Genomic DNA, 27829 nt, shown 5'->3' on the forward strand with positions numbered 1-27829 from the left:
GTAACTACATTGTCATTTTTTTCCTTGAAAAAAAGGAATGAGTACTCAAACTTCTGGTTACAAATAAAAAATGTCCAAATATTAAAGCTTTTCAATTACTTTTTTCTGATTTTTCTCATTCTTCCTCTCACTTATAACTTCTGTTACTATTTTAAACCTTAGGTACTATCCTATTAGCGTCTTAATCTTATCTAAATTGTCATACCAAAGAATGTGTTTAAAGTATAACATTATTTAAAACTTGAAAACAATCTTAATTATAAACACAATTAAAGCTAAATTAAGCATATTATTGAGATAATACCTACAATGCACTATTTCATTTTGGGTTTTAGAAAAGTCAGGGTAATTATATTTAGACTATATATACTGATAAAGCTTAACCAGAGACATGGGGTTACAGTATATCCTTTTCGTTTAACTTTTTATAATTTGATAGCTTTAGAATTAAATTTCAATTAAAAAATGTCTTTAGATATACACAGGTACTTATCACTGTATTTTATTAAAGTCTCAAAGGCATTTTTAAAAAAGCAGAAGATACAACATCCCAATGCAAATAATATTAATTGGAAATCTGTTTTTCTTTGCCATTGCTACATAACAAATGACCACAGACTTAGCAACTTAAAACACCTTATATGTTTATCAGTTTACATTTCTGTGTGTCAGAAGTCCAGGTGGGCTTGGCCGAGTTCTGTGCTTGGGGTATCACAAGTCTGAAATCAAAGTGTCGGCTGGGCAGGCCTCTTATCTGGGGGCTCTCATAAAGAGTCAGCTTCCAAGCTCATTCATGTTGTTGAAGCCCCTGTTTCCTTGTTTCCTTTCTGGTTGCTACCTGGGGACGGCTTTCAGCTCCTAGAGGCCACCCACATTCTTTGTCTTGGCCCCCCTCCATCTTCAAGCTGGCAAGTCTGTGTCAGATCCTCGTCATGCTTCACAGCTCTCTGACTCCTGCTACCAGCCAGAGAAAATTCTACTTCTAAAGCCTGGCCTGACTGAATAGGCCTATGTGAATAATCTGTATATTAAGGCCAACTAACTTGGGACTTTAATTATATCTGTACAGTCCGTTCGTAATGGTACTTACGTCAGTGTTTGATTGAATAACCAGGGAACAGGAATCTTGAAGGGGGGCAACGTTAGAATTTTGTCACAAAATCCATGTTTGCATTACGTTTACATATCCTTGAGTGTCATTTTAGGTAACGGAAAATCTCAAGCTTTATAGAAAGGCAAAGGAAATTAAAATGTTTGTAGACAGCTTTGCTTTAGTGTTAAAAGCTAATTAAAAAAAAAAAAAAGAATTAAACATGCCATGTCTGTACTTTCAAAACTTTTTACATTGTGTAATCAATGCACCTTCATAATTGAAGCATGTCTATATTCATTTTTCTCAAAACAGTTACAGCTATTTACCAATAGGTATTTTTCTTTTTCCAGTTGGTAAAATTAAGTATTGAAATACCAAAACTGAGTGTTATGGACTTTTGTATCTCCTAGCCCCCACCCAAATTCATATGTGTCCGTTTGCAAACTTGGGAATTTCCAGGGTGAAATCTGAGCCTGGCCCTAGTACAGGGAGGGCAGGGAGAGACCAGAGAGCAAGGCAGCCCCTCCAGATTGGTAGGTGGCAGGTTAAATAAGCAAGGGAACTTACATTCGAGGCTTGTCTTGGGTGGCTGCAAGACAAGTAGGTTTCCACACCTACCTGCCAGAATCTTAAAAGTTTGTTCAGAGGACTTTATGGGGTTCAGTCTTGTACACAGTCCAGATGGCCTCAACAACACATTGCTCTCAAGGTTGCAACCATGAAATGGCTCCAGCTAGGGGAATCATGGACCGAAAGTACATTCCAAGGATGGGGAGAGTGTGGGGAGCCTCCGACTGCCTGACTCCAGCTCAGGGTCAACTGACGGTCACATCCTCTCCATGATCTCCTCCAACAATGTGTTGAAACTGTAAATCCCACCTCCCACCACTTTTGACTATATCTGGAGATAGAACCTCTAAGGGAATAATTAAGGTTAAATGAGGTCATAAGGGTGGGGCTCTGATCCTTCAGAATTAGTGTCCTTATAAGAAGAGACACAGGAGAGCAAGCTCTCTCTTTCTACCTCGTGTGGACACAGCAAGAAGATGGCCATCTACAAACCAGGAAGAGAGCACTCTCCAGAAACTGACCCTGCCACCCCTTGATTTGGGACTTACAGCCTCTAGAGCAGGGAGAAATATATTTCTTTTGTTAAGCTATGATATCTTGTTATGGCTGCCTGAGCAGATGAATGTACTAAGAAATATTAAAATTTACAGTATATTTCATACATTTTATTATTTGCCTTTAAATTTGGAAATAAGATAATTATTAAAATTAAGAAGTCAATCTATACATAGGCTGTATTAAAGAGTGGTAGCTTATTGTTTTCAACTTAAATACCAGGGCCATTACATATACTTTTTAGAAAAGGAAAATAATCATTTTCAAAAACCTCAGCATTTCAGCCTTAGAAAAGAATGTCTTGAGACACAGATGTAGAGAACAAACATATGGACACCAAGGGGGGAAAGCAGGGAGAAGGGGTTTGTTGTGGTGGTGGTGGGATGAATTGGGAGATTGGAATTGACATATATACACTAATATGTATAAAATAGATAACTAATAAGTACCTGTTGTATAAAAAATAAATAAATAAAATTCAAAAAAATAAAAAGAATGTCTTAACAGCAGCTACTGTGCCATTTTTCTGGGCATAATGCTATGGCAAATGCCATGTTTTTATCAATTTCATGACTTGTTGCCAATTTGCGGTTTGATAATTCACAGGATTAATTTTCCCTGCAAATACAAATAGCATTTTGATTTACTGATTAAAATTCATCTTGAAGTAGATTAATAGTACAACCTCTTAACATATTTTACCTCCTCCTCCCTCTTCCTCGCTCTCTCCTTGTCTTCTTGGCCAATCATCATATAATTAGTTTTGAAATAAAAAAATTTAGAATTTTTTTTCTTCTTTTTCTTTGAAAGGCAGAAAACTAGCCAAGAAATAGGAGCGAGCCAAGTACATACCTATTCAGTTATGAAACTGAGCATAGTTAAAGCTCTATTTCCACATTTTTAAGCATTCATGCTTGTCACAGTTACTATTTTAGTAAGTCTTAAGACTGTTCTTTGTAGCAAAATGAGAAAGGGAGAGGAAAAGAAACGAGTCATCAAGTCTTTTCATAGGAGAATTGTTTGCTTAAGTTATAGGTAGAAGTTTAAATTATAGCTCTTGAGAATTTATATTTCAGTATTTTATAAATATTTTATTTTATGAGGGACAAGTTTGTATAAATTAAAATGCTTTATTATCTTGGTATACCAAAGAAATTTATCCCCCCAAAATGGCATTTTTGTGATGGTGTTTTCAACTATTTAATTTCTAAAATTAACATTCAGTTAATCACTATATTTTGGGTGGACAGTGATATGAGTTTTAACTACCACCAAAATCAGGATACAGAACACTTCTATCACCTCCCTAAATTCCCTTGCTATCCTTGACTATCACAGAAATGAATTCGTTCATCTCCTGCCCAGGAAATCTAAGCCTGGCCGGCAGGCCAGTTGAAGCAGAGAAGGGGAAGGAACCAGCCCTCTTATCATTAGTTAATAGGTGTTACTTCAGTTCTTCTATTTTAGTATGTATTTCAGCTCCAGCATTTCCTTGTTCATACTGTCTATGAAGTAGACATTTGTTTTTCTCTTTATAATTTTTTTGTTTTAAATTAATAGACTTTATTTTTTGAACAATTTTAGGTTTATAAGAAAAACTGATTGAAAAGAACAGAGGGTTGCCATATACCCCTTTACTCTCCCCACAATTTCCCCTTTTAGTAACATCTTACATTACTGTGGTACATTTGTTATAATATATGTACCAATGATACATTATTATTAACTAAAGTCCATAGTTTAGGTTACACAAGATTTTGTTTTATTTTATATTTTTTTGGTAGTGCCACATGGCTTGCAGGATCTAAGTTCCCCTACCAGGAATCAAACCTGTGTCCCCTGCAGTGGGAACACAGATTCCTAACAGCTGGACCACCAGGGAATTCCATAGTTTACATTAGGCTTTACTCTTTGTGTTGTATATTCCATGGATTTTGACAAGTGTATATTGACAAGTATCCATCATCACAGAATCACACAGAATAATTATTTTACTTTGCTCAAAATCTCCTGTGTTCCACGCATTCATTCCTCCTTCTTTACCTCCCTGCCTTCCTCCACCAAAACCCCTGGCAACCACTGAACTTCTCTCTTTATAATTAATTTCATCTTACTTTGCTCTGAGTAAAGACTGCAACGTGTTTAATTTCTGTTTTTAATTTTGTTTAAAAAAATTTGATTGCAACCTAAAATGTTGATAATCCTTATGAATCTTCCACGGGCTTTTGAAAGAAATGTTTATTTTTTTCCCCCTAGACATGCAGAGTGTTCTTTCTATATTAATTACTTCAAGTTTGTTAATTGTTTAGTAAAATTTCTCTATGTCCTTATTTCTTCATTTTTGTTCTTGATTTATTTATTTCTAATAGAATTGGTGGCAATTTACCTGGAAGAAATTTTAGGGGAGACAGTCCGGCTGGGAAAAATGTTATAAGTCAATTCTGTCTCCCTCCCCACTCTGTGGGTGAAGGGGGTAGAAAAGAGCTGTAGTATCCTATCTTGGGGATTTTGTCTTAACCTTTGATTGTTCACCATTGATAGTACCACAAATAATTTTGGAATTGCGCCTTGAAGAAGCAATTTACCTAAACTGTATGTATCAATGGAACTGTTTTTTATCAATGGAACCTTTTTGTAGTTATATTCTTTTTTTTTTTTTTTTTTTTTTTTTTTTTACTATATCCCTCCCAACTTCATTTCCCCCTCTATAAAAGCATTCTCCTTACCTTGCTGTGGGTGGACTTGTACAGGGCTCACCATGGTTGCAGACCCTGAATTGCAATTTTCTGCTGATCCTGAATAAACCCATCTTTGCAGGAGAAAGTTCTGGCAGCCTATTTGTTTCAAGTCAACAGAGACTGCATTTAAAACATTTTAAAATTGAGGTTTAATTGAATACAACATTATATTAGTTTCAGGTGTACAATGATTTTTTTGTATGTATTTTGAAATGATCACAATAGTCTAGTTAACAACTATTGTCATACATAGTTATATAATTTTTTTTCTTATGATGAGGACTCAAGATTTACTCTCTTATTAGCAACTTTCAAATATTCAGTACAGTGTTATTAACTATACTTGCCATGCTGTATATTACATCCCCATGTTTTATTTATTTTGTAACTGCAAGTATGTACGTTTTGACTCCCTGCACCCATTTCACCCAAACATCCCCCCCCACCCCCACCTCTGGCAACCACCAATCTGTTCTCTCTGTATCTATAACTTCTTTTTTGTTTTTTTGTTTTCTAGATTCCATATATAAGTGAGATCATACGGTATTTGTCTTTGTTTGGCTTATTTCACATAGCATAATGCCCTCAAGTTCCATTCATGTTGTTGCAAATGGCAAGATTTCATTTTTTAATGACTGAATAATATTCCATTGTATATATGCACCCCATTTTCTTTATCCATTCATTTGTTAGTGGACACTTATGTTGTTTCCATATCTTGTCTCTTGTAAACAATGCTGCAATGAACATGTGGGTGCAGATATCTTTTTTTTTAACATCTTTATTGGAGTATAATTGCTTTACATTTTTGTGTTAGTTTCTGCTGTATAACAAAGTTTGAGTTAGTATTTTTGTTTCCTTCAAATAATTACCCAGAAGTGGAATTGCTGGATCTATTTTTAATTTTTTGAGGATTTATCTTTTTGCGGATCAATTTTTAATTTTTTGAGGAACCTCCATACTGTTTTCCTTAGTGACTGCACACATTTACTTTCTGTCCAACAGTGCCCAGTCTTCCTTTTTGGAGACCACACTTTGAGAACAACTGGTTTAATCTTACATTCAAGGCAGGCAGCATATTCTCCTTGTTGGGGCACTTGTTAGTGTTTTTATTGTTGTGCTTGTAGTCTTCTTTTATTTCTTTCTATTCTTTTTTTTTTTTTCTTTCTGGTGATCATAGGAATTCCTTTGCACCTAGTTTTGTTGATGATGTCGTGTGTGTGTTTGTGTGTTATGTTTGTGTTTGCTATTGCTTTTATATGATTAAAAATAAAATCTCCTCTCATCCCAGATAATTTCTTCACTAAGGTAGAAGAGAAAGAAAACAGTTTTGTCCCTGAGTAAGCGTTAAACCAGAATGTGAGGCACGTGGCAGACAATCTGCTAAGAGATTGCAAAGACAGAAATCTTACTTACGCGTTTATGCAGATAAGCAGATACAATCCATTATATACATGTTCTCAAGATAAACAGTAACTAGCCCTGAAGTTAGAGGACCTGACAAAACCATTTGTTATACAGAGTTTATCTTAAATTCACCTGATAATTAGAGTGGCCATCTGTGTTTGCTAATTTGCTTCATCCAAAGGAAAAACAAAATTCTCGTATCCTTGTGGCAGGAGGTACTTTTGCACTTTGGAGTGAGGAGCCTGAGGAATCTGCTGAAGGCCCCTACCTTCCCACAGAAAAGGGGGTTTAGGGGCACCATCTCCCTTGATGATTACATTTCAACAGGATGACTCCCAGGTCTTTGAGAAAGACATTCCTGGGTTGTAAAACCGTCAAGAGTCTTATTTAAATTTTAAAAAGATTTATTCATTTTAAAGAGAGAGAAAGAATTTACAAGTTTTCTAAAGAAAATCCTCTAAGAAATGGGAGGGGAGGGTAAGTCTCTTATTTTCAATAGGGAGAATTTAAGATATTGTTTTAAATTTATACTTGATTTGCACTTATACTATCCTGTTTGCTGTTTTTAGGGAAGAATTTGGTGGTGTTACAAACTATTCTCATTTTGTGTGTGCCTTCTAAATTAAAAAAGTTAATTTTGATGTTTTTTTATAGCTTTTTTTTTTTTTTTTTTTGGCTGTATGTGGGCCTCTCACTGTTGTGGCCTCTCGAGTTGCGGAGCACAGGCTCCGGACACGCAGGCTCAGCGGCCATGGCTCACGGGCCCAGCCGCTCCACGGCATGTGGGATCTTCCCGGACTGGGGCACGAACCCATGTCCCCTGCATCGGCAGGCGGACTCTCAACCACTGTGCCACCAGGGAAGCCCCTTGATGTTTTTCTATAGCTTCTTTAATTGCTTGTTAATTTTTATTTTCTATTTTTTTGCATTTGTTTAGTTTTAATTACACAAATAATATGTAATATACTTCTAAAATTCTGTGAATTTTGAAAACAATTGTATCACTGCACACTGATAAGAATTACTCAAATAAAAATTCCTGATAACACCAATTGCTGGCAAAGATGTGGTGCAAATAGAAATCTCATTCATTACTGGTGTTGACCTAAAACAATAAAACAGCCAGTTATTTTACAAGCAAAATGGGTTTATTCAGGAACAGCAAAGAATTGCGATTTGAGACATGTAAATCTATGGCAAACCACAGGAAGTCCAGAGAACAAAAGTAGAGAAAAGATTCTTCTATAGAGGAGAAGGGAGAGTTGAGAGAGGCTGTTATAACCAGTTTGTGGGAGGAAACTGGGAGCTTGAAGTGGTTTTTCATTGGCTGAATAGTGACAGTCTTTCATTGGCTGGGCTATAGCCAGGCAAGGAGAAATTCTTTTTTCCTCCTGCTGGGTATTAAAGTATTAACCTTCTTCCTGTTGGTAATGCAATTGACGTTGAGTGGTAGAGTGTGAGAGCTCCCCCTTCTGAATTCCTGACTCCATTTTATCAATACATGAGGTTTCCATTGATTAATTTTCAGGGGTGGAAATAAAAATGGCACAGTCACTTTGCAAACTGGTTTTCAGTTTCCTTTAAAGTTAAACATACATTTACCATAGAACCTAGCAGTCTTACACCTGGGTATTTACCTTAGTGAAATGAAAACTTATGATCACACAAAAATCTGTAAACAAATGTTTATAGCAACTTTATTTGTGTTAGCCAAAAAACCGGAAACAAGCCAATGTCCTTCAGTGAGTGAAAGGATAAAAAACCAGTACTGTATCCCTAGAATACAATACTATTCAGCAGTAAAAAGGAATGTGTTATTGATATATTTGGAAACTTGATTGAATCTTAAAGACATGTTAAATGAGAGAAGACAGCCTCAAACATTCCATTTATGTGATATTCTCAGAAAAGGCAAAAGTATAGTGATTGTGGTGTGCTCCAAGGACAAAGAACAAGATAAACTCAAAGGGGCAATATTGCTGGAACAAAGAGTCACAGGACTCCTATCACTCTGTCACAGTGTGACCACTGTAATGTCCCAGAGCTCTCCCAAGCCGCATGCCCTGTCCCTTTCCCATCCCATATAAAGAAAGATATTTGCCCCGTTTTTTTCCCGCTCAGCACACTGAAAGTATACATACTCTGCCCAGTCAGCAGATGACTTACAGTTTCCCTGGCTATAAAAACCGACAAGCAACCCATGCTCATTGTTGACTCTCCCTGGCTACCAGGAAGTCAGCCTGCTGTTCTTGCAGTGACCCTTCTCTTTAATAAATTCTATCTTTCTTACATTCTGCCTTGTGTCTGGAAATTCTTTTTCAGCCTGTGCTCGGGCCATGACAGTGATGAAAAATACATCATTGGTTACCAGGAATTATGGTACAATGAGAATTTGAATACAAAGGGGCACTTTTAGGATGATGAAACAATGTTCTGTTTGTGGTGGTGGTTACATGAATCTAAAGATGTTAAAAGTCATAGAACTGTACACTGGAAGAAAAAAAGGCAAATTTACTCTATGATATTAACAAATTATAAAAAGTAAATAATAGTATCATCCTATACTTATGTGTTCTTCAGCTTCCTTTTTAAAATTTAGTATGTCCAAGAGCACAAATGTAGATCTCCATTATTTTTTTCTAATTTTACATAACTTCACATATATGAACATACAGTGGTTTAGTTAAACCCTATTGATGGACATATATTTTATTTTTCTGATTTTGTCCTTTTACAAACAAAATGGGAGTAATTATATCTTGTTACTTCAAATAGCTCTTCTATTTGTGGTTATGTCATCAATTCAATACACATTTTACCTACTTATATTAGGTAAAATACTCAAATAATTTCAAAGTCAAATCTTCAAAACAGGATATATTCAGAGAAGTCTAGCTTTTTAAAAAAACCTCTCCTTTCTCTCTTGTTTTCTCCTCCTCCCATAGATGTGCATTTAAAATTTTTCCTTCCTTTTAAAAATAGATGTGTCTAGTGCTTTTGTTTCTGTCTCCCCTCCCCTCCATCACTCTCTTCTCAATATGAAGAATTTCAGGTTACTTAAGTTTACTGAAGCCAGAAATAAGACAGCAGCAAAAGCCAGAGGCAAAAACTTCATGCCTGAAGGATGGAGACATGCCTGGGGAGAGTGCAGTGGGGTGGATGGGACAGCTACCTGTGTCACTTGCCTGGAGCTCCAACCTTTATTAGACTTCAAATGAGATCAGAAATTAGGCAGTGGGCAGATGATAAAGCAGAAAGCTCTGCCATCAGGGCAAACAGATTTGGTTAGACTGTCTAATTGGCTACTGCATATATTTACCGAGTATTCACAGAACATCTAGAAGACTAGCCCCAGTCTTTGAATATACACTTTCTGGCTACCGTTGGCAAAGGTGAGGCAAAACAGGGACAGCTGTGTACTGTTCCTGTGATTTTAAGTTGATACAATATATTTTGGAGACCAGTTTTTTGATAAATATCCCATCTCCAAAACAAATTAAACAAAACAAAACTATGCTTGCCGTTTGACTCAGAATTCACACACATAGAATAAATAAATCATGAAATAAATAAATCATAAAGATGTAAGCACTATATTTTCTTCTTAGCATTACTCGTAATGAGCATGTGAAAGTCTTAATGCCCATCAATAGAGACTTTGCTAATTTATGACACATGGCACATTAGAGTCCCATGCAATTTTAAGCAATGGTGATAACTGAGGATTTGTGACATAAAAAGCTCTCAGTGATATATTAGTGTAAAAGGAAAATTATGAGAAATATATATAGTATGATATAGTCTTTGTTACACACAGACACAGACACACACAGACACAGACACACACACACATATACACATATATATCTGAAAAGATATATACCAAAAATTTTAAGGGTTTTTATCTTTGAGAAGGATTATTTGTGATTTTATTTTATTTTCTATAATTTTATGTTTCATTTAAATGCTATAAAATGGCTACATGTAACTTCACAATGAGAAAAAAAATTAAGCTATTTCCATGTAGGAAAAACATCTGTTTTGAAAAGTTTTTTTTTTTTTTTTTTTTTTTTTTAGCATTTATTTCTGGGCCATAAGTTTTTGTTTCTTCTTTTAAAAAAAATTTTAAATTATTTATTTATTTATTTATTTAGGCTGTGCCAGGTCTTAGTTGTGGCACGCGGGATCTTTTTAGTTGCTGCATGTGGGCTTCTTAGTTGTGGCATGCATGCGGGATCTAGTTTCCCAACCAGGGATTGAACCTGGGTTCCCTGCATTGGGAGCGCGGAGTCTTACCCACTGGACCACCAGGGAGGTCCCCTGTTTTGAAATAAATATATTCACACAGGAATATTTGCTTTCTTTGTTCACTAACACAAGATTGATTGGATTCAAATCAGATTCACAGGAATCAGAGATCTTTCTCATATTAAACTTCAGTAATAATTTCAAGGATATAAGTAATTATGAAGCACAGGTAAGACATGCACAAGTCTGGGTTGTCTACACCACTTCTCAGGTCCTTTTCTTGCCTAATTAGAATGAGCTGTGGATTGGGTTTAATGTTAGAGATCTCTGTCTGAGTGATGCATGTGAGTATAAAATGGGGGCTATTTCAATGAGAAATTTCTCCATTCTATTCTCTGAAAATTACGTAGTATGAAAAATACATGACATTTTTTCAAGGAGCCATGCCCTGTAATCCATAGATTCCAGGTTTTGTTTACCAGAAACAATGCTAGATGGAGCAGACGCATTTTGTTAGATAAAGATTATGCTACTAGTTAATATAGTTTAGTGAGTTTCTGGAGTTAGCATGTTTATAAGGGAAATCTGATGCAGTCAATTTTGTTTTCTTCTTTCCTTCCAGAAGCATCTCTGGTAAATGGAGAGAACTGATTGTAAGACTGTTGTTTCATTCCCATTTCTTAAAATGAAAGCATTGAGATATCATCACTGAAGTTATGACTTATAAAGATTGTGTGTTTTTCTTTTTAAATTTTATTTATCTATTTTTTATACAGCAGGTTCTTATCAGTTATCTATTTTATACATATTAGTGTATATATGTTAATCCCAATTTTTCAAGAGTGTGTGTTTCTTAATGGGAATTTTTAGCCCTTTCATTTCATAACTCCTATTCTGTACCCTAATTCCATTTTTTCTAAATTCCTTTTACAGTGTGATGGCCAGAAATAAATGCAATAATCCAAGGGTGAACTAACAAGGTCACTTAAGTTTGGCAATTGCAAGAACTGTTGAAGTCCTTTAGGATTATGAAGTCTTTTAGGATAGGCATATTCATTCCTCCCCCTCCTTTTACTGGGTCTCTAATAGATGTAATAATCAAGACTTATATAGCTTCTTCCACATCATTTCTCAAAGTATGAAATGAGGTTATCCATGTAGATGCCTTATTATAGAACTGGCAGTGGGCACATGCTCCAAAGCTGTTGCCACTGGGAGTCAAGGTAGCATGGCAACTATGTGTAGGGGCTCTGATGTTAGAAAGACAAGAATTCAAGTCCTGGTTGTACAACTTATCTGTGAACTTCAGCAGTTTAACTTACACCTCAGTTGTTTTATTTGTGTATAGCGTTGTTTTAAGGACTAAACGAAATAATACGTTCAAAGCCCTCTGTACTGTACCTGGCACTTGAAAATGCTCTATCACTCTTAAATATTCTCATTATTAATATTGCTTCTCTATAGATCTTCCTCCAGGTTGCTATTCTTTCTTTACTACCCTTTGGTATTGTCACAGAGCACTTATTAATTCAATGGATTGCCTTTGAATTGAGCGTCTATTTATTGATCTTGTTCACCGGGATCAATTTTCAATTCTCAGGTTCTCTGAGAGTTAGACTGCATCATCAATAAGCCCTGGATACATGGAATTCAGAGTTATAAGATGGTTTTGCCATAGATGCATAGAATCTCTAGAGCCAAGGTGATCTTACCATTAGCATCAAATGGTACTTTTGTCATAATTATGTGTTAGTTTCTTCAACTGTGCTCAAAAGTTCAAAAGCTAAGAAAAGGTTTCTTTCCCCAGAGTCAAGACAGGGAGCAGCATTCAACAGTATCAATGGCTCCTGGTCATGCAGTTCTTAAGCAGTTTGTTTTCACCTAGTAGAGACTATTGTGCACTGTCATTATCTTGTCTTAATTTTTTTCCATAATTTGGATCCACAGGAAGCTTGATAATCTTATCATTTCACAGAATATCACACACGTCCACAGGGTGGGCACCAGACCTGATGAAGAGAAAGTAGGTGATACTCTAGTTACCTGCTGGATATAAGCCAAAAGATGCAGCAAAAACTCCATGAAAATGATGGAGACTTCCATTTTAGCAGAGTTGCTGTAGATCCATAGTCCAGGGCCCAACGAGAAAGACAATCTGCTCCTCCTGCATGCTTACATGCTAGCTAGCTCAGCCTTTCAGATTTTTTTTTTTTTTTTTCGGTATGCGGGTCTCTCACTGTTGTGGCCTCTCCCGTTGCGGAGCACAGACTCCGGAAGCGCAGGCTCAGTGGCCATGGCTCACGGGCCCAGCGGCTCCACGGCATGTGGGATTTTCCCGGACCGGGGCACGAACCCATGTCCCCTGCATCGGCAGGCGGACTCTTAACCACTGCGCCACCAGGGAAGCCCAGCCTTTTTGCATTTTTGAGGCATGTTGAGAGTGTTCTCTGGCCTCTGTCTTCAAGATTTTACTGGGGCCAAGAGCAGGCAAAAGATTTCCAGCTGGTCCAGGCTGCAGTGCAAGCTAATTTTTCACTTGGTATCCATCCCTCTCACTCTCACCAATTAAAAAAAAAAATTCCAACTATTGAATTAGTCACTTTCCTCCATTCATGATACAGAATCATTGTATTGTATGTCTTTCTTATTATTTTTTACTCAGAGCTATAATAGCTCTGTGTCTATTGAATCCACTGCTCCTAACCTATGTATAGTATTCTAAAGTGTGTATCTATATAATCTTACGGATCCACTACCCCAGAATGGCTACCCAGAGTGCCTTAGAATGCCTACCAATAGCAATAATGCTGCAACTAAAAACATAGTACAATACATGTTCTCTTAGGACTTGCATACGAATATCTTTGGGATATATTGAGGACTAGAATCCTTGGATCATGAGATCAGTGTATAATAAATTTGAATAAGTAGTAGCAGTTTGTTCTCAGGAGGAACTGTCCATACTTCTAAAAGCAGTATTTGAAGATTCCCATATTCCAACATCTCCCCTAACGTGTGCCGTTACCCAGTTTTCTAATTTTACCAATCCATTGTTGGTTTAATTTTTTTTTTAAATTTATTTATTTATTTATGGCTGTGTTGGCTCTTCGTTTCTGTGTGAGGGCTTTCTCTAGTTGCGGCAAGTGGGGGCCACTCCTCATCGTGGTGCGCGGGCCTCTCACTATCGCGGGCCTCTCGTTGCGGAGCACAGGCTCCAGACGCACAGGCTCAGTATTTGTGGCTCACGGGGCTAGTCGCTCCGCGGCACGTGGGATCTTCCCAGACCAGGGCTTGAACCCGTGTCCCCTGCATCGGCAGGCAGACTCTCAACCACTGCGCCACCAGGGAAGCCCCTGTTGGTTTAATTTGCTTTTCTCTCATTACCAGTGAATTTAAACATCTCTTCATGTGCTTTGTTGACTGTAGAGTCAACACAATCCCTATCAAAATTTGAACAGGAATTTTTTTTTTTTTTTTAGAAATTGACAAACTGATCTTATCATTTATATAACAAGGCAAAAAATAATCAACACAATTTTGAAAAAAGAACAAAGTGGGAGGACTTTAACTTTCTGATTTCAAAACTTACTATAAAGTGACAGTCATCAAGATACTCTTAACACAACAGGAATAGAATGCAACTCCCTTAATCTGATAAAGACACTCAGTCGACAAGCTAAAACCACACAGTCTAAGTGTTCCCTCCTCCCCAACAAAATCATTCCTAAAGTAATTCTTCCCTTAAAATATGTCTTATCCTGTCCTGTCCTTTCAATTTATTTCTTCTATGATCACTAGAAATCACTCAAGTGGATCTCTAGAAGTTATCGAGAAAGACAAAGTCTGACAGGGAGTTATCACTCCAATTTGATAAATCCCAAAGTTGATGATGACATGGACCACAGATCTGGATAGCAAATCCCAGGAGCTTAGAGGAAGTCCTTTAAGGACCACTCACCAATTTGCTCTCCCTCCTCCCAAATTAAAACAAAATAAAGCTGAAAATGTCAAGGCTGTTCTCTTTCTCAGAACAGGAGTTTACTTAGAGGGCTCATCACTGCAAAGAAGGAAACTACTGCTCACTGGGAAAGGCTGTTGTGTGTGAAAGTCAAGAGGAGTCTGGCTGGACCCGTGAGGGCAGGTCAGGGTGCTACATGTGGTCGCTAACTTTGGAGGGCTTGATGGCAACTTTGGGTGCTTCATCAGAGACAGTTTTGGGTTTAGGCCCATGGAGTTACTCTGAAAAGAAACATTTCTAATGTTGGGCAGCGACAAATTACTCTTGGGCCCTGTTCTTCTTTCCAGGGATTGTTGGATGCTGAGGGGCTCCATGGTTAGGCTCATCCTCTCTCTCCCATGCTTTGCTTTTTCTTACTCCGATGTTTTTCTTACCCCAACTAAGCTTCTTGGGGTCACATCCAGATGGGCAGCCAAGATCAGGAGAGAAAGCTTCATGATGGAGCGGCACTCAGAGGGGCTGGACTCATGTACCTTTAGACTCTCACTTCAGCATTCATATTTCTTCAGAGCTCAGGAGATCCATGGTTGATGGAGGTACTGATTTACTTTGGAGTCTGGAGCAGTCAGCTGTGAACCCTGTGTGAGGTGGTCCTTTATAGCACCCTGGAGAAGTCTCAAGAGACAAAGCCTCTTGCATCCTTGGACTGAGAGGTCCTAAAGGGTATAAATGATGTCTTTTCCACTTTAACTGTCAGCGCAGCTTGGCATTGGTAGGCACACTCAAGCCTGGGGGAAAGAGAAAAGAGTGTGGGTCTAAGAAGGGGCCCCAGGCTACTTCTTCCCCATGCAAATTGGGATGGTCACAGGTGGCCTTTGCTGGAGGGTCAGATGCACTCCACCAAGGGACCAATTAATAAACAAGGAACTGAAAGTGGATGGGAGAGAACAACTTCCCATGTGAAAGAAATTCATGCCCAAGAGAACAAGTTTCAGAGACCCAGGGATGGAAGGAAATGCTAAGTACTACCCTACGTCGTGTCACATGCATTATCTTATAACAACAACTCATGTGAACTTGGGTCTGCAGTAAACCTAAAATATGGGACCAATTAAAGGACCTGCTTTGTTTTACATCATAATGTATTAATTTATTTTTCATTTTATGTCAGTCCTCTGCCATTAGAATGCAGTCCCCATGGGCACAAGACCTTATTTATCTTGTTCACTTCAGAGCCCCAAGGATTTGCCACTTATCTGACACATACTAGGTCCTCATTAAATAGTCAAACGAATGAATGACAGATCAGAAACATAAAGTGAACACAGAACTGTCATGATTTATGATATGGAAGGAAAAGGAATAATTTCCATTGAGTATGACTGTGGGCCACAGAGTGTTCCAGGTGTCTTATTTAAGTTATATCATTTAGCATTTTTTACCAATTATTCAAGGCAAGGAATATTCTCTCCATTTTGCAAATAAGGAATTGGAGGCAATTTGAATTCAAGTTTCTAAGCAGAGGTCGTAAAATAAGTAAGTGGCAAACATAAAATTCACACCAGTGTCAATCTGATTCCAAGGGTTGTGTGTTTGAAAGTCTGGCACCTCAACAGGAGGAGGAATGGTGTCAAGGCAATGACAGAGGCAATTACAATTATGTTTCAAAGTGAGGCTGCAGCCAGAGGATACATTCAGGAATTCTTTTTTTTTTTCACTTTTAGTGACTTTTATTGTTTTCTTTTTATCAATAACTTTACAAGCAATACAAGTTTATTGCAGACAATTAGAAATACATAAAAGCATAAAGTGAAAAATAACAATCATGCATAATCTCTACCCCCCAGAGATAACCATAACTTGCATTTTGATGCATTTCCTCCCAGTGTCTACATATTTTTTTAATTGAAATATCATTGACCTACACACTATGTTAGTTCAAGGTGTACAACATAGTGATTCAACAATTCGATACATTACAGAATGATCACCATGATAAGTCTAGTTACCATCTGTCATTGTAAAAGAATATTACAATATAATGACTATATTCCCCATTCTGTACATTTCATCACTGACTTATTTATTTTGTAACCAGAAGTTTGTACCTCTTAATGCCTCTCATTTATTTCACTCATCCTCTCATCCCCTCACCTCTGGCAACCACTTGCTTGTTCTCTGTATCTACGAATCTATTTCCATTTTGTTATGGTTGTTCATTTGTTTTGTTTTTTAGGCCCCACATATAAGTGAAATCATATGATATCTGTCTTTCTCTGTCTGATTTATTTCACTTAGCATAATACCCTCTAGGGCCATCAGTGTTATCACAAATGGCAAGATTTCCTCTGTTTTTATGGCTTAGTAATATTCCATTATACATAAACATATTACATTTTCTTTTTCCATTCATCTATTCATGGACATGTAGGTTATTTCCATATCTTGGCTATTGTAAATAATGCTGCAATGAACATAGGTGTGCATATATCTTTTTGAATTAGTGCTTTTGTTTTCTTTGAAAAAATACCCAGAATTGGAATTGCTGGATCATATGGTAATTCTATCTTTAAGTTTTTGAGGAACCTCCCTACTGTTTCTATAGTGGCCACACCAATTTACATTCTCACCAACAGTGCACGAGTATTCCCTTTTCTCATAATCCTTGCCAATGCTTGTTATTTGTTGTCTGTTTTGATAATAGTCATTCTGACAGGTCTGAAGTGACATCTCATTGTGGTTTTGATTTGCATTTCTCTGATAATTAACGATGTTGAGCATCTTTTCATGTGCCTGTTTGCCATTAAAATGTCTTCTTTGGAAAATGTCTATTCAGGTCCTCTGCCCATTTTTAAATCAGGTTGTGTTTTTTGTTGTTGTTGTGTGTGAGTTCTTTGTATATGTAAGATATTAACCCCTTGTCAGATGTATTATTTGCAAATATCGTCTCTCATTTAATGGGTGGCCTTTTCATTTTGTTGATAGTTTCCTTCGCTGTGCAAAAGCTTTTTAGTTTTAATGAAGTCCCATTTGTTTATTTTTGTTTTTGTTTCCCTTTCCTGAGGAGAAATATCCAAAAAAAATATTGCAGAGGCCAGTGTCAAAGAGAACACTACTTATGTTTTCTTCTAGGAGTTTTATGGTTTCAAGTCTTACATTTAAGTCTTTAATCCATTTTGTGTTTATTTTTGTAAATGGTGTGAGAAGGTAGTCAGTTTGATTCTTTAGCATGTAGCTCTCTAGTTTTCCCAGCACCACTTATTGAAGAGGTTGTCTTTTCCCCCATTGCATATTCTTGCCCCCTTTGTCATTCATTAATTGACCATAATAGCGTGGGTTTATTTCTGGTTTATTGATGACTGTAGCTTTTTAGTATAATTTGAAATCAGGGAGCATGACACCTCCAGATTTGTTCTTCTCTCAAGATTGTTTTGGTTATTTGAGATATTTTGTGTTTCCATACAAATTTTAGAATTATTTGCTGTAGTTCTGTGAAAAATGCCATTGGAATTTTGATAAGGATTGCAATGAACTTGTAGATTGCCTTGAATTAACAATATTATTTATTCCAGTCCATGAGCAAGATATATCTTTCCATTTGCTCATGTCATCTTCAATTTATTTCATCAATGTCTTCTGCTTATTATTATTATTTTGAGTACAGGTTTTTTTAACCTACTTGATTAGATTTATTCCTAGGTATTTTATTCCTTCTGATGCAATTGTAATTGGGATTTTCCCCCTTAATTTCTCTTTCTGATAGTTTTATTTGTATATAGAAATGCAACAGATTTCTGTATTATATTAATTTTGTATCTTGAAACTTTACTGAATTCAGTGATTAGCTCTAGTAGTTTTCTGGTGGTCTCTTTAGGATTTTCTATGTATAGTATCATGTCATTTGCAAACAGTGACAGTTTTACTTCTTCCTTTCCAATTTGGATTCCTTTTATTTATTTTTCCTGTCTGATTGTTGTGCCTAGGACTTCCAATACTATGTTGAATAAAGTGGCAAGAGTGGGCATCCTTGTCTTATTCCTGATCATAGGGAAAAGGCTTTCAACTTTTCACTGTTGAGTATGATGCTAGCTGTAGGTTAGTCCCCTACTATGATTGTGTTACTGTCAATTTCCCCTTTTATGGCTGTTAACATTTACCTTATATATTGAAGTGCTCCTATATTGGGTGCATAAATATTTACAATTATTATATCTTCTTGGATTGATCCCTTGATCATTATGTAGTGTCCTTCTTTGTCTCTGGTAATAGTCTTTATTTTAAAGCTTATTTTGTCTGATATGAGAATTGCTACTCCAGCTTTCTTTTGATTTCCATTTGCATGGAATATCTTTTTCCATCCCCTCACTTTCTGTATGTGTCCCTAGGTCTGAAGTGGGTCTCTTGTAGACAGCGTATATATATATGGGTCTTGTTTTTGTATCCATTCAGCCAGTGTGTGTCTTGGTTGGAGCAATTAATCCATTTACATTTAAGGTAATTATTGATATGTGTGATCTTATTACCATTTTCTTAATTGTTTTGGGTTTGTCATTGTAGGTCTTTTTCTTCTCCTGTGTTTCCTGCCTAGAGAAGTTCCTTTAGCATTTGTTGTAAAGCTGGTTTGGTGGTGCTGAATTCTCTTAGCTTTTTCTTGTCTGTAATGGTTTTAATTTCTCCATCGAATCTGAATGAGATCCTTGCTGGGTAGAGTAATCTTGGTTGTAAGTTTTTCCTATAAAAGTGAAAACATCACTTTAAATATGTCCTGCCACTCCCTTCTGGTTTGCAGAGTTTCTGCTGAAAGATCAGCTGTTAACCTTATGGGGATTCCTTTGTATGCTATTTGTTGTTTTTCCCTTGCTGCTTTTAATATTTTTCTTTGTATTTAATTTTTGATAGCTTTATTAATATGTGTCTTGGCATGTTTCTCCTTGGATTTATCCTGTATGGGGCTCTCTGCATTTCCTGCACTTGATTGACTATTTCCTTTCCCATGTTAGGGAAGTTTTCAAGTATAATCTTTTCAAATATTTTCTCAAACCATTTCTTTTTCTCTTCTTCTTGGACCCCTATAATTCGAATGTTGGTGTATTTAATGTTGTTCCAGAGGTCTCTGAGACTGTCCTCAATTCTTTTCATTCTTTTTTCTTTATTCTGCTCTGTGGTAGTTATTTCCACTATTTTGTCTTCTAGGTCACTTATCTGTTCTTCTGCCTCAGTTATTCTGTTATTGATTCCTTCTAGAGAATTTTTAATTTCATTTATTGTGTTGTTTATCATCATTTCTTTGCTCTTTTGTTCTTCCAGGTCCTTGTTAAACATCTCTTGTATTTTCTCCATTCTATTTGCAAGATTTTAGATCATCTTTACTGTCGTTACTCTGAATTTTTCAGATAGACTGTCTATTTCCTCTTCATTTGTTTGGTCTGGTGGGTTTTTATCTTGCTCCTTCATCTGCTGCATACTTCTCTGTCTTCTCATTTTGCTTAACTTACTGTGTTTGGGGTCTCCTTTTCACAGGCTGTGGGTTTGTAGTTCCCATTGTTTTTGGTGCCTGCCCCCAGTGGGTAAGGTTGGCTTGTGTAGGCCCCCTGGTTGAGGAGACTTGTGCCTGTGTTCTGGTGAGTAGGGCTGGATCTTGTGTTTCTGGTGGGCAGGACTGCGTCTGGTGGGGCAATACTTTTTTAAAGCATTTAAAAATGCTTTTTAGCTTTTCAGACCCTATTTTTACATTTTTAATGTGGCTACTAGAAAATTAAAAGTTACCTACATGATTTGCATCTGTGGTCTGTATCCTGTATCTATTGAAAGCACTGTTCTACTTATTTCCTGTTGTCCCACTGGGAATCATGTTGAAAATGCCTTGGCTCAGAGATAGAAGTCATATATCTTCTCCTTTACCCCTCTTCTCTCCTCTCATTCCCCCATATTTTTATCTTAAATGGGCTCATGAATTTAGGTTATGTTCTTCTGTGGAGAAGGTAGACTTGCTCTCCCCACATTCTATTTTGCATATGGTTCTTTCTGTGGGAAAAAATCTATGAAAAAAGAAAGTATGTCTGCTGTTTTCATTCCTGTTGCCCCAAGAAAAGCACATAATATGAGAACCATAAATCTTCATTACAGAGGCTTATTTTGGGCCATCCATGGGCCAAATTCAATGTTGTAGTCAGCATTCCTGGTGCTTGCTTTCTCCTGGGCATGTAAACTAAAATTCTATCTCTTTCTAGCTCTATCTCCTCTGTGAGGCTCCTGAGAGAATGATAACATTATATAAACTGGGTGCTTAAACAGTGTTTATTGAATGACTGATGATAAAGGAAACAGTTCTATGTCTCAGTTTATAGACAGCAAAGATAAAGAGGAACTTGGTGTTTTAAAGGAAAGACCCACATCCCTGCTCATCTGCTTCCTCCAGGTCCAGTAATGTTGTCAGCAGTGCCTATGGTGTTGGTGCTGGTGGTGGGGAGTCAGTGGCTGAATCTCTTCTTTTTTTGGTGTCACTCTTGGTAGCAGTAGCAGTGTGTATTATCTTTCCTGCGATCATGGGGTTGGTGGTGGCAGACTTCACAGTGGTGGCATTTGGGATGACGCTGGTGTTGATGTTAGCAAAAGGGTTGACACTTTTGAATTTGGGCAGAAGAGCTAAAATATGATTTTTTGTTTGCATCACAACACTAAAATTCTTGGTAATTTTTAGCACTTCCTAAGAGTCCTCTTCAAGTGTGTGGAGCATTTCATTTTGTATGTAGCTTTTTATCAATCGAACAACTTTTGGTCCAATACAACTTTTTTTCTTTTTGCATTTATCTACCTCTTTTTCATCCATGGCGCAGTGGTCTTTGCATCTCCCAAAAGCCATTACACATCTTCCCAAGCCAAAGTATTCTGCACAAAGAAAAGAGAAAACCAAAGTGCTAAGGTTAATAACTAGATATGATGTTAAAATTGCTGGAGCGAGAGGAATAGAGGCAGAGGGAGTTTGTTAATGCTAAATTTTAAGTACAGTGGTTAGGGATGTTGGTGGAGGCAACTGGCAGGCCAAGAGAGTCTTTGTACATCTCTGAAATCCAAAATAAATCTCTAGTCTCCCTTCATTGAATAACTTAAAAAATCTAAAGAAGAAAAGGGAATGCAATGATTTGCTTCAGGGTAAGATTTTAGACTTCTAATCATAGACACTTGTAGAATATCACTATCTCTCCCCATGATCCTAGGAAATACCAACAAGAGTAAAATCTATCATAAAACTAATTCAAGAAAGAATTTCAAAAGAGAATCAATAGGACTTTGTGAAGTTCTGGGTTCTTGCCAAACTCAGTGGTCCATGACCTCACTCTCCTTGACAATCGCTTGACCTGTGGTGCATGGGGCATGGTGTTCTATCATTTTCAACCTCTCTGGACACTATGTCCCTCAGAGGTCTTATTTATTATCATAGCCTTAACCTCATCTCTATGAAGATAACCCCCACATTGTTATCTTTATCTCTGAATTCCCTGCTTAGAGTAGTACCTCATCTTCATCTGCTGGATGAATTTTCCATCCCATTGTTCCATCTATTTCTCTTTTCCAAATCAAGAAGCTTCTCCCTCACTCAACAATTCAACTGATTTTCTATAAAGCACAAGAGATTTATGTAGCACCTAATGTTCACATACATTTCAATATTGTTTCTCACTGAAGACAACATTGTAAAATTCTTGTATTTTAAGCAGCTACACTGATTAACCCTACTATCTTATGTGGCATTTCAGGCTCAAATTTGACTTTACCCAAGATGACACAGCCATACTGGCTTATATTATAGCCCTTCTCTTAAGGTCCCAAGATAAAAAAAAATAGAAACATCTTTGACTCTTTTTCTTTCCCTTCCTAGACCCATTGCCAATTTAATATCTGGATGATTCTTGTATTTTGAAACAAGTCTCAATGTTTCTATCTTCTTTTCAAAAAACAGTGGCCAATCCTCTGATTCAGCTTTTTGCCATGATGTGTTCCTAGATGCTCCTATGGGTAATTTGGGGATTTCTAATAAAACAAAGGCTGAGAAAAGGAATGAAATTCTATAAAAATCTGAAAAAATTGAGATGGAGAACATAGACCTGTTTACTGGATCCTGAGAGGAGATTTTCTGAGTGTAAGGGTAAGGACTTCCTCCTTATTATACCAAGGTACAAACTGATAGGAACCTTTACTTCAAGAGATGGTTTAAATTAGAAAAAGAGCAAAAATGAGGTAGACTTGGCATGAGTCCCTGATGACAACTATTAGAGGGCAGGAAGGCAGTTGTATATGCTGGACAATTTCTGAGTACACAAACAACACCCTACTTTCTCTGTAGCTTCCTGTGTTTCCCCATCAGACACAGTCTGGGGTTGGAGCCTATGGGGATATGTGGGGGATGGTGTATGACTGATGTAATACATAAACTTTTCAGCCATATCTTGGACTTCTCATTTTTTTAGCGTCTCTTTGGGTTCCCATTATCATGGACAGCCAAATCCCTGCTTCCTCAAACCCCTCCCGCTTAAACCTAGGATTTCACATTACCTGTGTTCACCTGGTACTGTAGCATGAGGCTGGCAAAGATAGGAAAAAGGAGCTTCATGGCTGGGTGCCAGAGAGGAAGCCTTGGATCTGGGTTCGTGTTCTTGAGCTCCAGCCTTTATTGGCATCTTCATGGCCTTAGGCTATGAGCAGTAAAGTGCAGCCAAATCTCACAGCAATTGTGTTTTCTGATTCTGTTTGAGAATAGCCTTTCCTGAACACCTCATGCAACAAATTTCCTGTTCTTGATCCTGGTGGGGGGAAATATAAGACACATAAGATATGAAAGAAAATCCAAACCCTTTACACCTCTCCTTCTTAAAGTTTATTCAGGGCAAGAGTAATACATCTGCTTCACTATTTGTGAGCCTAGTTTTGCCTAAGGCATTTAGTGTATGAGATACAGAAGAGCAGAACTTGTTATAACCATAGATGACTGGAGGATAGAGACTGTCTTTTTTGTACTCTTGTTTCCAATGGCCAGTATGGGTACTGAATCAACATAAGAACTCAATATATGTTTGTTGAATGAGTTTGTGGGAGGCAGTTCTTGGCATAACTCTAACTTCTTAAAAAAATGAGATATAAGGCTTCCCTGGTGGCGCAGTGTTTGAGAGTCCGCCTGCCGATGCAGGGGACACGGGTTCGTGCCCCGGTCCGGGAAGATCCCACATGCCATGGAGCGGCTGGGCCTGTGAGCCATGGCCGCTGAGCCTGCGCGTCCGGAACCTGTGCTCCGCAGCGGGAGAGGCCACAACAGTGAGAGGTCCGTGTACCGCAAAAAAACAAAAACAAAAAAACAACAAAAAAATGAGATATAATTAACATATAACATTATATTAATTTCAAGTGTATATCATAAGGATTCAATATTTGTATATATCCTCAGAAGTGGAATTGCTGGATTATATGGTAGTTCTATTTTTATTTTTTTGAGGAACCTCCGTATTATTTGTATAGTGACTGAACCAATTTACATTCCTACCAACAGTGTACATAGGTTCCCTTTTCTCCTCACCTTTTACATCCTTGCCAACACCTAGCTCATCTTCTTGATGATAGACATTCTAACAGGTGTGAGGTGATATCTCATCATGGTTTTGATTTGCATTTTCCTGGTGATTAGTGATGTTGTACATCTTTTTATGTACCTGTTGTCCATCTGTATGTCTTCTTTGGAAAAATGTCTATTCAGATCCTCTGTCCATTTTTGAATTGATTTTTTTTTGCTATTGCATTGTATGAGTTCTTTATATGTTGATAATTCAGATATTAACCTCTTATCAGATATATGATTTGCAAACATTTTCTCCCATTTAGTAGGTTGTCTTTTCATTTTGTTGATGATATTCTTTGCTGTGCAGAAGTGTTTTAGTTTGTTGTACTCCCACCTGTTTATTTTTGCTTTTGTTAACTTTGCTTTTGGTGTCAAATCTAAAAAAATCATCGCCAAGACTGATATTAAGGAGCTTACTGCCTATATTTTCTTCATGGAGTTTGACGGTTTTAGGTTTTAAATTCAGGTTTTTAATCCATTTTGAGTTAGTTTTTGTGTATGATGTAAGATAATGGTCCAGTTTCATTCTTTTGCATGTTGCTGTACAGTTTTCTCAACACCATCAATTAAAGAGGATGTCCTTTCCCCATTATATATTATTACTCCTTTGTTGTAAATTAATTGACCGTATATGTGTGGTTTTATTTCTGGGCTCTCTATTCTTTCTGTTCAATTGATCTACATGTCTGTTTTTATGCCAATGCAGTACTGTTTTGATTACTATAGATTTGTAATGTATTTTGAAATCAGGGAGTGTAATACCTCCAGTTTTGTTCTTTGTCAATAGTGCTTTTCTATTTTGGGTCTTTTGTGGTTCCACAGAGGTTTTAGAATTGTTTGTTCTAGTTCCGTGAAAAAAGCCATTGGAATTTTGATAGGGATTGCATTAAATCTATAGATTGCTATGGGTAGTATGGACATTTTAATAATACTGATTCTTCTAATCCATGAGTGTGACATATATTTCCTTTTATTTGTGTTTTCTTAAGTTTCTTTCATCAATGTCTTATAGTTTCAGTGTACAGGTTTTTCACTTCCTTCGTTAAACTTATTCCTAAGTATTTTATTTTTTGATGCAATTGTAAATGGGATTGTTTTCTTAGTTTCTCTTTCTGATAGTTCATTATTAGTGTATAGAAACAACAGGTTTTTGTTTATTGTTTTTGTATTCTGCAATTTTACTAAATTTGTTTATTAGTTCTACCAGTTTTTTTTTTGGTGGAGCCTTTAGGGTTTTTAAAAATATGTAATATCATATCATATGCAAATCTTCACAATTTTACTTCTTCCTTTCTGATATGGATGGCTTTTATCTCTTTTTCTTGACTATTTGCTCTGGCTACAATGTCCAGTACTATGTTGAATAAAAGTGGCAAGAGTGGGCATTCTTGTCTTGTTCTTGATCTTACAGGAAAAACTTTCAGCTTTTCATCATTAAGTATGATGTTAGTTGTGGGCTTGTCGCATATGGTCTTCATTATGTTGAGGTATATTACCTCTATACACACTTTGTTGGGAGTTTATATCTTAGACGAATGTTGAATTTTGTCAAATGCTTTTTTCTACATCTATCGAGATGATCATATGATTTTTATCCTTCATTTTGTTAATGTGGTGTAACATATTGATTGATTTGTGAATGTTGAACCATTCTTGGGTCTCTAGAATAAATCCGACTTGATCACAGTTTATGATTCTTTAAATGTATTGTCGAATTTGGTTGGCTAATATTTTATTTGGAATTTTTACATCTATGTTCATCAGTGATATTGGCCTGTAATTTTCTTTTCTCATGGTGTCCCTGTCAGGTGTTGGTATCAGGGTAATGTTGGTCTCATAAACTGAGTTTGGAGGTGTTCCCTCTCTTCTACATTTTGGAAGAGTTGAGAAGAATTGGTATTGATTTTTCTTTGAATTTTTGATAGAATTTACTGGTGAAGGCATCTGGTCTTGGACTTTTTTTTGTTGGGAGGTTTTTGATTACTGACTCAATCTCCTTGCTAATTGGTCTGCTCAGCTTTTTTATTTCTACATGATTCAGAATTGGTAGATTGTATGTTTCTAGGAACGTATCAATTTTTTTTCCCTGGATTGTCCAGTTTGTTGGTGTATAACTTTTCATACTGGTCTCTTACGATCATTTGTATTTCTGTGGTATCGGTTGTAATGTCTCCTCTTTCTTTTTCTGATTTTATTTACAGTATTTGACTCTACTTTCTTTATTTCTTGGTGAGTCTAGCTAAAGTTTTGTCTATTTTGTTTATCTGAAGAAGCCCAGCTCTTAGTTTGATTCATCTTTTCTATTGTCTTTTTAGTCTCTAATTTATTTCTGCTCTGATTTTTATTATTTACTGCCTTCTACTAACTTTGGGCTTAATCTGTTCTTCTATTTTTAGTTTCTTGAGGAGTAAAGTTATGTTGTTTAGTTGAGATCATTCTTGTTTCTTGATGTAGACATTTATTTCTATGAATGTTTCTTTTAGAATTGCTTTTGCTGTTTCTCATATGTGTTGGTGTGTTGTGTTTCCATTTTGATTTGTCTCAAGGTATTTTTTGATTTCACCTTTAAAAATTTTTTTTATTGGAGTATAGTTGATTTACAGTGTTGTGTTAGTTTCTGATATACAGCAACATTAATCAGTTATACGTATACATATATCCAATCTTTCTTTGTTTTTTTAGATTCTTTTCCCATATAAGCCATTACAGAGTATCGAGTAGAGTTCCCTATGCTATACAGAAGGTTCTTATTAGTTATCTATTTTTATATATAGTAGTGTGTATATGTCAGTCCCAATCTCCCAATTAATCTCTCTCCTCTCCTTATCCCCTGGTAACCATAAGTTTGTTTTCTACATCCATGACTCTACTTCTGTTTTGTAAATAAGTTCATTTGTACCTTTTTTAAAAAAAGATTCCACATAAAGTGATATCATATGATATTTGTCTTTCTGTGTCTGACTTACTTCACTCAGTATGACAACCTCTAGGTCCATCCATGTTGCTGCAAATGACATTATTTCATTCTTTTTTTTTTCACGTATATACTGCAATTTTATTTCAATCACACAAACGAAGTTAGCATGTAGGAAATTTAAATGAAACAGTACAGTAAAAATAGCAGAGAATCAAAAACTCTAAACTCAAAACAAGATGAAACACTAATGAATGTTGAAGTCTCATGCTAAAGCATCTCGTTTTGATTGACACTTGATGCTTGCAAATTTTGAAACAAACTTTGAGATCATGATGATTATTCTGGAGAGATTTCAGCACCAGCACTAAGATTTGTACATTCAGTTGGTATGCAATTGACTTGTTAGCCATTTACATAGTGTATAGTACAGATTTGTCACAGGTCAGATCACAGTGTTGAAGAAAAGAAGTGCCTTCCTGTAATTAGAAAGGATCCCCTAAACTGCACTCAGCTTAAGACATCCAGTGTACAAGAGCACGAAAACCATCATAATATTGTGGCTCCAAGGAACATAGTTTTTTTTTGTTTGTTTGTTTGTTTGTTTTTGCGGTACACGGGCCTCTCACTGTTGTGGCCTCTCCCGTTGCGGAGCACAGGCTCTGGACATGCAGGCTCAGCGGCCATGGCTCACGGGCCCAGCCGCTCCACGGCATGTGGGATCTTCCAGGACCAGGGC

The 27829-nt window shown here is 36.7% G+C and overlaps 1 protein-coding gene across 1 annotated transcript; it reads right to left on the bottom strand.

Annotated features, from left to right (window-relative positions):
- Nucleotides 1-21011: 21011 nt before the first annotated feature.
- Nucleotides 21012-23180, bottom strand: DEFB129 (defensin beta 129; the record flags this gene model as incomplete). The annotated part of the gene is given in 3 exon segments (XM_079719344.1): nt 21012-21275; nt 21279-21457; nt 23123-23180. Coding segments are annotated over 3 exon segments (501 nt in total).
- Nucleotides 23181-27829: the final 4649 nt, after the last annotated feature.

The sequence above is a fragment of the Hyperoodon ampullatus genome (assembly GCF_949752795.1).
Source record: "Hyperoodon ampullatus genome assembly, chromosome: 14".
NCBI lineage: Eukaryota > Metazoa > Chordata > Mammalia > Artiodactyla > Ziphiidae > Hyperoodon > Hyperoodon ampullatus.